Genomic DNA, 9,428 nt, shown 5'->3' on the forward strand with positions numbered 1-9,428 from the left:
GCCTTCTCCACGCTCGGGCTGCCTCCTTCCAACATGGAGGAAGAAAGGGGGCTGTCAGGGCTGGGCTGTGCCCCCTGACATGGCCTCATCTGTGCTGGACAGCGCCACCACACACCTGTCCTCAACTGGAAACATGCAAGAGCAGGGCAGGATCAGGCCTCAGACTGTCTGATGCACACGGTCCGGTTGCTTCCCTCCCTCCCCCTTGTGTGCTGCAGCCAAACTGCAGGCCGCCGTGGTGCTGAATCCCGGCTACTCCAGCATTCCACCCATCTTCAGCCTGTGCCTGAACTGGAAAGGGGAGAAGACGGGCAGCAACGACAGCAACATCCGGGTAAGGAGCGGGGGCAGGCCGGGCAGCGAACTCTGCTGGGAGCCACTTGGACAGGTGGGGCGGGGCGGGGCGTCTGCTGCACGTTCCTCCTTTCCTCCCCAGCACAAATGGCTTCATTTTTGAAGCCCTCTGACCGTAGGTAGGCCAGGAATGGTCACACAGGCTCAGCAGGTCTGAGGAGCCTCCGCACACTGTTTACGTGGGGCACAATTCTGCAGGAAAGCGTGGCAGTGCTTCTGCGGCAGACCTCCGGGCGGGCGGGCGGGCGGCCAGGTTGTTGCAGGCAGTCGCGTCTTTCTCCCACCTCCCTGGCAGCGGGGCGCCTGGGGGTCTCCCTGCTTTATGGCCCATGCAATCAATTCAAGCTTCGACACCCCAAACGTAGGGAAACGCTTCCTTCCTCTTGGAGCAATTCGGCAGTGGAACCAGCTGCCCGGAGAGGTGGGGGCTCTCCCACACGAGAGATGTTCAGAAAGAAACTGGGCAGCCCTCTGAGCGGGATGGTGTCACTGGTGTCCTGCACCAGCATCAGGTTGGACTTGATGGCCTTCCGGCCCCTCCTGACTCTACGATTCTATGATTCTTTGTTTCTATGCTGTCTAACAGTGTATCTGCAGTGTCTGCCCCACACTTGTGGGGCGTATTGTCGATGTCCTTGTGCTGGGCAGAAATCTAGCTGCACAAGGCACGCTGCGCAGAAGAGGAGAGAACAGAGCTGAGTGAGCGAGCAGGTGAGGGCCTCTGTTGGAAAGCCCCCCCAGGGACTGACCTCTCTCTCTCTCTCTCCCATCTTCCCTCCCTCTCCCTCTCCCTCTCCCTCATGCATGGCAGGCCATGGAGAGCGAGGTCAGTGTCTGCTATAAGGAGCTTCAAGGCCCCAAGCCCGGCCACCAGCTCCTGACCAACCAGCTGCAGCGCTTGTGTGTCGTGCTGGACGTCTACCTCGAGACGGAGACCCACGACAACAGTGTGGAGGGCCCGAAGGAGTTTCCGCAGGAGAAGATGTGTCTGCGCCTGGTCAGGTGGGTAGGAGAGGTCCGTGTGCGGAGCATCTGAAGCAGGGCCGGCCCCATCAAAGGAAGGGTCTCATCTGCTGCTGGACAGGCTGCAGGGAAAAGGAATCTCAGCGCAGGAAGCAGCGGTGTGTCCAAGAGACAAAAGACGGGAGCCGGGCACCCTCTGCCCTAAAGATGCCCCCTCCCCCAACAATCCCACAGAGCAGGAGACTTGGTTCTGCAGCCCTACCTAAATCGTAACTTTTCCTTATTTCGCATGATTCTGCTTGATGTCGGAGGCAGAGGTTCCAGCGCTTCTGCAGGTGCTACATGCTGGCCACTGGAACTCATTTGCAAAAGGGTCTTTGAAGACCTCACTAAGCAGCACCCATAAGTCCTCGCTCATGGTTTTTGGGGCTAGGATGATTTTTTAAATGAAGGAGCTCAAAACGATGCTTTTGGAGCTCAGGTCTGTGCCCATGCGGCACTGCTGCAGAATCGCGCAGTGCAGAGCACCCTGGTGCTGAATTCCCACCATGCCCTGTCCCTACCCGGCAGCTGTCCCTGCAGGCCCCAAAAGCACCGTTTTCTCACAGTGTCTGTCTCCCAAATTGTAGCAGGTCCCGACACGCAGCCTCCAAACACTTTCTTCCTTGCTGCCCAGCTTTCCTTTCTTTTTTAATGCCAAATCATACAGTTTTGCTGATACATCTTGAGTTTTGAAAAGGTGACCATGATTGCTTCTGACAGTCACTTCTTTCAAAGACTTCCCAAATCTTTAAATAAAATCAACACATTGTCTTCACTGTCCCTTCAGAGAGCTGGAATTTTAAAGCGCTGCTCACAGTCTTGACAACAAAGTCACCTGAAAGTGAAGCTTCGGAGATTAAAATTGAGGCAGCAGCCAGCTCCAGCCTGATCTTGATCTTGAAGTTTTCTTTGGTGGCTGGCCTACAAAAAAAAACCACCTGACTCCAGTGGAGCCCAGTCGAAGAGTTCAGGGAGGCTTTCATGCACCGAGGTAGTTGGCATGAAAAAGGATATCGTGGAAGGTGGATGCAAGCTGTTCCGCCATGCCTCACCTGGCTTGGGGGCTTTAAATGTGGGCATATATCAGTCTGCACTTTGTTCATCACACGCTCTGGAAGCATCCCTCTTGCTTGGGCTCCATTTGAACTCGTGATCCTTCCGCTTCCACCAGCATCCGTGGCTGACACGGTTTGCTGGCACGCAAGGCACTTTGTGTCCAAATGAAAGGGAAGGGCCATTGGGTTCAGGGGGTCTTGCCTTGCCTGCTGAAAGTCCCAGGCTTGATCCCTGGTATCTCCAGGTGAAGCTGGGAACACCCCTGCCTAAAACCCCAGAGAGCTGCCAGTCAGTGTCAGCAGTACCGGTTTGGTGGGGCAAGGACCTGGCACAGGATAGGACGGCTCTCTGTGTTCATAAAGCAAACCTTCCCCTGCTTTTAGCAGGCGACAGGTTGGTTAATTTTTAACCAGCTAAAAATCTTTTTTCTCCCCTTCTTTGCCCATCCTCCCCCCCACCCCAATTTTGACACATCATTCCTGCTTTGACTCAATTCTTCCCACATTGTCTGGGGCAGCTGTGAGCCTCACTTAGCACAGCTGCTCCGGCTACCTGCTGGCGAGAGCGCTCCACCCCTCCCCTTCCCGTTGGGCTGGAGAAAAGGGACTGAGTTCTGGGAAAGGGCTGCTCCTTCCTCCGGAACCTGCTGCCTTGAGGTCCCAGCAGCTCAAGTGCCACCTTTGCTTCCAAGCATGGCCTCTTCTGTGTTGCACCCTCAAGTGGAACATCGCCTCAGCTTGATTGGCACTGTGACCAGTGCGCTGGCTGTCTCTGATCTTCCCTGCAAAAAAAGTAATTAATGGCACAAACAGGCCATTGTGAAGCAAACCAGATGCTGCCTCATTGCGTTCTTTTACCCAAAATGGGGGGGGGGGGGGGGGGGGGCAGGGCGGCATACACTGAAAATGAGATGCCAGAGACAGGAGATCCATGGGCAGCTGATGTGAGCAAAGTATTGGCCTTGCAGGGAAGAAAATCAGCCTTTCACACTTGCTTCCTGTTCATATTTATTTATCTGAATTATTTTTATGCAGCTGCTCAGCCCCAAAAGTCCCCCACAGCTGCTTATATTTAATTATATCAATTTCTGTTCAGACAGTTTTAAAGAAGATTTGTTTTTCTAGAATTATGAGGACTGTATACTTGAAAAGGCTATGACCCTGGGAAGCATACACCCTGCACTAGATTCATTTCTGAAATCCAGGCTCCTTTGGTTGTGACATAGAATAGTAGAGCAAACGAGTTGGAAGGGGCCAGAGTTCCATCAGGTCCGACCTGCTGCCATCTTGAATGCCTCCAATGTGGGAGAGCCCACAACCTCCCTAGGTAATTAGCTCCATTGTCTCACTGCGCTAACGATGCAGAACCTGGCTTCCCGCGGTTTGAGCCCATTATACCATGCCCTGCACCCTGGGCTGATTGTGAAGCGATCCCGTCCTTCCTTTTTAAGACAGTCTTTCAGGTACTTCTAGAATGCTATCCGAGCTCCCCTCAGTCTTCTCTTCCTGAGGCTGAACATGCTTCGTTCTCTTAGTCTTTCCTCTGAGAGCTTTGTCTCCACTCCCCACATCAGCCTTTTGGCCCTCCTCTTGCCTTTTCCAGCTTGTCTGCATCTTCCTTCAACTGAGGTGCCCAGAACTGGACACCAGACTCCAGATGCGACCTAACTGGTGCTGAGCAAAGGAGAACTGGTACTTCCCATGGTTGGAAGTGATACTTCCATTAATGCGCCCAAAATAGCATTTGCTCTTTTTGCAGCCACATTTCATTGTTGACTCCTGTTCAGCTTGTGATCTGCAACAATTCCAAGATCCTTCTTGCCTGCAGTATTGTTGAGCCAAGTATTCCTCTCCTCGTAACGGTGCATTTGGTTTCTTTTTCCTAAGTGCAAAACTTGGCATTTGTCCCTATTGAATTTCAGACTGTTGTCGTCAGCCCAGCGTTCCAGCCTATCAAGGTCACCTTGAATCTTGCTTCTCTCTTCCCAGGGTATTAGCTATCGCTCCATGGCAGCAGAGATGCAGAATTCTGTTCCCTTATTTATCTGCTTTTTGTTTTGTCTGCACTGACTTCTCTGCTCAAGGTTAAAACGCTTGAACCTGGTTCACACATCGCAGCAGCAATTCCTCAATCTTTAGCCAGTGATTGCAGGGCTGAGTGGAGTGTGGGAGTCTTTTCTGTGTTTACTTAACAAACCAAATAAAGTGTTGAGTTCCTGTATTGTTTCGTGATATGCAGACCTGGAAACACTGGTTATGTTCATGGGTCAACCCATCCTGGGTTAACCCAATGACAAACCATGATTTTCTGGGTCACTCTTTAAAAGTACAGATGGCTTTTGTGTCTTCACTCACACATGGCAATTCCTGGGTCAAGCAGACCAGCATTTGCTGCCATTATGTGCAAACCAGGTCTTTGTGTTTTGTCTTCTGACACATTCCCAACCCGGCAACCTTTTCTCCTCTACTTATTAAGTCCTGTCTGTTCAGCAGCATTCTCTTTGGTTAGGGAACCTTTTTGCTTTTTTAAATCATTGGGAGAGTATAGTCTTAGTTGGATTAAGACCATTCCAGACCTTTAAGTCCTACTTAGGTCTTCCTCAGTGCACGGGTAGACAACCTGGTAGTCTCCCGAGGTTTGGGATGCCAACTCCCATCAGCCCCCCCCAACATGGTCAGTTGACAGGGATTCTGGGAATTGTAGTCCAAAACAGCTGGAGGTAGTCGGTCGGGGAGAGCCGAAATAAGGCATTTCCAGCACTTCTTATGCAACTTATGTCTTTGCAACTCAGAATTCTCTCTCCTTTCGCAGGGGACCCAGTCGGATGAAGCCATTCAAGTACAACTACCCCCAGGGCTTCTTCAGCCATCGCTGAGCCCTGCAGCTGAGAGCGCGGCCTGAGGCGAGAGATGCTTGGTGGGCAGATATCCGGCTTGACCCTGTCCCAGGCATGCCAGAGGTTTCTGCCTTCGGTGGCTTCGGTTCATTCCATTCTGTTATCCGTAGTGGAGGTAGTTTTGAAAGAATTAAAATGTAAAGACAAGTGTGTTTCCTAAATGCTATGTTGACGTATCCTTGGCCTTGTAAAGCATCCTACAGATGATTCAAGATGGCAGGGAAAGAACTTGGTGCTTGTCCTTATAACCAAAGTGTAAGAACGTAGGACCAGACCGAAGGTTCTCCAGTCCAGAGTCCTGTCTGTCCGTCCATCTGTCCCAGTGGCCAACCAGACACCTGCTTGCACCCGCTGCTGCTGTTTCCTGCGGCACTGGTTTTCATCGACCGCCGCATTTGCCGTGAATTGGTCTCCTCTCCTGGGGAAGTCTTGGCAGTTCATGCCATATACTGCGTCGAAGGGGACCTCCTTTCGTTGCCACCATTCAGCATCCTTTGGCTTTCAGTGTCAACCCTGGCACTTTGTTCCCAGCCCACTGAGGTTCTGTAGGGTTCCGTGTCAGCGCCTCCTGCCCTTCCGCACGAGAGGCTCTGCCTTGAACAGCAGAGGTGGAGGCACAGGAAGCGGCTGCAAGAAAAGATAATCTAAGACAGCCTCCAGGCCCACCCTGGCTGAGCGCCTCCAGGAGCCCAGAATCGGGAGCTGGCTTGATAGATCAGGCCATCCCTGAGCCGCTACAGCTGAGGCTGCTCCCAGTTCTGCCAGCTAAAATGCCCTGTGATTGAACCTGAGGCCTCCAGAATGCAGAGCAGGGACTCTGGCTCTGGGCTGCTGTTAGGTGGGTGCGTGCTCAGATTTTGCTTACAGGCTTGATGTGCAGTTTAAACGGCCTTGAGCCTCTTGCTTTCCCCGCCTGGCCGCCTCTTCTCATGCCTGTGGGGCTGGATCAGGCCTTCTGAAGGCTGTGGGGGACCCCTTAGCACTTCTGCAGCATCCCTTGATGAGGAGGGGGGCCATGGCCCTCGTTCTCCTGCTTCCCCACCCCTCCCCCACCCCATCATCCCAGCCTGCGTCCCTTTCCTTGCCTTCTGCCGCCATCCCAGCCGCCCTGGTGAAGGCTTCTGGGAAGGAGGAGCCTCATCCGTTACTTACAGAGAGAGGAGGCGTGCATCCTGGCTGGAGGGGCAAAGCTGCCAGGAGGGGCAGGCCCTGACTTACCCCAGGAAACTGCTGAAAATGGCCAGGGGGGCGGGGCGGGGGACTTCCTACTTCCCTCACCCCAAGATTGGAAATGTCATGGCAGTAAATGCAGAGTGCTTTTAGATGCCAGATGAATCCAGGCATGCATGTTAAGGGGGAGGCTTGCTTTGCCGGAAGTACAGGGCCAGCCTCTGACAGTGGGCCAGCAGGGCGATGAGGCTGCCGAAGGAGCCAGCGCCGTCCCGGACACCGTCCACGGCAGCACGCGCTCTTGACAACGGCAAGGAGACGCTCCGCTCCGCGCTCACTCAGGCCCTGCCTGGAGGAGCGTGTCCACTCTGGGTACCACATCGAAAGGGACACGCCGATGAAGCCAACCGTGTCCCGAGGAGGGCAGCCAGGATGGTGAAGGGCCTGGGAGCCAAGTCTTGAGAAACAGGTGAAAGCCTGGGAGTGAATTGGAGCCAGACAGGAGGAGAAATGGGCTAAGCACAAGTCCTTTCTAGCAGTGGGACAAGCTCGCTCAGGAGATGGGAGTGGTCTCCGGTTGTATGTCTGTCAAGAACGGTTATGTTGCCGTTGCAAGACTTCTGCACTGACTGAGGGGTTCAGCTGGGTTGTTTCCAAAGTCCTTTACCACTTTGTGGTTTTGGAAAAGAATGCATTCAAGTGAAAACTGGGTGCTTCTACTACCAGCCGCACCTGTTTCGAGGCTGCCGCCAAGCCTTCCTCGCGCCCTGTAGGCCAATGCAGCCGTGAGCGCCTCACACCACAGCTGCTGTTGCAGGTGCTGCTGGGATGGATGGGGGAGGCGGGCGCAGCAGGAGTGAGCTCCCCGTGTTGCAGCCAAGATGCAAGATGGGGGGGGTGGGCAAACGGGGGGGGTCCTAGTGCATGAGAAGTGCACAGACGGGTGTGCCAAGAGCCTGCACTGCCAGTGGGAGACGTGGGGGCCTCTTGCTCTGGTCGTCCTCCACCCCGAGAGGCAGGCGGGCTAGCCGCTGGCTGCCTGCACACCTGCCTTCACAGGTTACTCGTCAGCGCTGCTTTCTGGTAAGTCAGCTGGCGCCCTTCCAGGGAAGAAGGAAGTGAGAAGCAAGGCTGCATTGCAGTGGCTCTGGGGAGCCTATTTTTAGCCCCATGTCGCGCCTCCGTGCTTGCAGAAGCGGGAGGTGGGGAGAGCCTTGGACGACAGCTGCTGGCAGAGCGGAGAGGAAAGACGGGTGTGCTTGCACGTGCGCACCGACGATGGAGAACGGAAACCAGGACCCACGGTGGGAGGGGAAGGAAACCGGCAGGAGCCCCGCGTGTGCTTCGGAGGCTGGTGGGGTGGCAGCACACAGCTTTCAGCCACCGGCAGCCAGCAGAAGCCCACCGTGATCTCGGCAGGCTTTGCCGCAAGCGATGCTTTGTCCGACAAGGTGGTGCGCAGCTGCGTTTTGTCTGCCAGGCCTGTGGGTGAGCAAGGACCTGCACTTCCCGTGTCTCAGCAACACGCGTGCAGGAGCACCGCCCCGCGCGTGTCCAGGCGGGAACAAGTCCAGCCACTGAGCCTCCCGCGGCTGGCATGGATGCGGCGGCGTCCTCGATTGTTCTTCACATCCGGGCAGCATTCGGTCCAATTGGAGATGGAACCCTCAGCATGTGCATGGCGGGGATAGAGAAATGGAACTTTAAAAAAATCCTGCGCTGGTTTTACTAATAGGATGTATCCTTGCAGGTGTGAGGCTAACCTGTTCTACGAGCTCCTTCCCATGCCTCCTTCCCAAGCTTTTTTTCAACCACAGAACCACCAAGCCACTGTGCCCATCTTATGTTAACACTCAGGGTTTTACTTATTAGATTTATATCCCCCTTTTTTTAAGTGGCTTTCTCCATTCTCCTGCTGCTCTCAGTCTTAGCCCCACAGCAACAACCTTGTGAGGTGGGCTGAGCTGAGGGACTGCGACTGGCCCAAAGTCACCCAGTGTGTGCCATGGCCGAGTGGGGACTAGCACTCGGCTCGCTTGAGTCCCAGCCCTGTGCTCTTCGCTGCTACACCACGAGGGCTGCCGTGCACCGAGATCGGGCAGTATTCTGGCACCTTCACAGCATCGCTTTCTCAAGGGCACAGAAAAATTTGAGCTGGTTGTCACCAGCAGATCCAGGTTGGAGGGGGAGGTCCTCAGATGGTCTGATCCTGTGGCCCTGTATCAACTCAGTGCTCATGAGTGCAGGAGACCCAGTGGGCACCCCCGCCCCCCACTCCAGTGCCGTGGGAGCAAGCCGGTTCTTCAGCACTACCTGCTGGGGCAGACCCTGCAGGGACACGGGACCAAGGGATCGCCTTGACCCTGGCCCCAACCCAAAGAGGAGGTTCAGTGGCACCATGGCTGATGGCCATGGAGGAAGGGTCTAGAAGGATTGGCGCCACTGGCCTCTCCTGGCAGAATGCGTCTTCCCTGCCGAGCCCCAGCCTCAGCCCAGGCTGAAATGCAGAAAGCCACCCCCAAGTGCCGCTTTGGCGGGCTGGGAAAGATGGCTGCCCACTGGCCCCTTGGCTAGAGTGGCAGGCCTTTCTGCCACTCCAGCCAAGGAGCTCCCTCGTCTGCTGCCTTGCCCACGCTTAGGCTAAGCCCTTGTGGACGGCACAGTCTCCATGCAGCATCTCCAGCACCGTGCCGGGGGGCGCCTGGAGCTCCCACTCCCAGGGAGGAATCCCAGGTGGGACCATCAGTTCTGCTCCCCTGGGGGTGTCTCTCCTGGCTCCTGGGTGTAAGCAGGAGATCTCAGCCTGAGCAGGGCTGTGTTCTGGCTGGTTATCACAAGGAGAGCAGGGCAGTGTGGGATTGTGCCTCTCGTGCCCAGCTTTTTGGGAATGCCTGCTCTCATTTTTCTTTTAAAGGTTACGATACCTGTGAGCAGGCCTTGTGGCCAC

The 9,428-nt window shown here is 55.0% G+C and overlaps 1 protein-coding gene across 2 annotated transcripts in view; it reads left to right on the top strand.

Annotated features, from left to right (window-relative positions):
* Positions 1-5,472, top strand: part of THOC5 (THO complex 5) — a 30,398-nt gene extending 24,926 nt beyond the window's left edge. For both annotated transcript variants that reach the window (XM_044448938.1, XM_044448939.1), the window contains 3 exons: positions 219-334; positions 1,166-1,356; positions 5,227-5,472. In XM_044448938.1, the coding sequence (XP_044304873.1) occupies positions 219-334; positions 1,166-1,356; positions 5,227-5,290 (371 nt within the window). In that variant the 3' untranslated portion in view covers positions 5,291-5,472. The remainder of the gene's footprint in view (positions 1-218; positions 335-1,165; positions 1,357-5,226) is intronic.
* Positions 5,473-9,428: the final 3,956 nt, after the last annotated feature.

Source organism: Varanus komodoensis, unplaced genomic scaffold (assembly GCF_004798865.1).
Source record: "Varanus komodoensis strain SLA01 unplaced genomic scaffold, ASM479886v1 scaffold56, whole genome shotgun sequence".
NCBI classification, from domain to species: domain Eukaryota; kingdom Metazoa; phylum Chordata; class Lepidosauria; order Squamata; family Varanidae; genus Varanus; species Varanus komodoensis.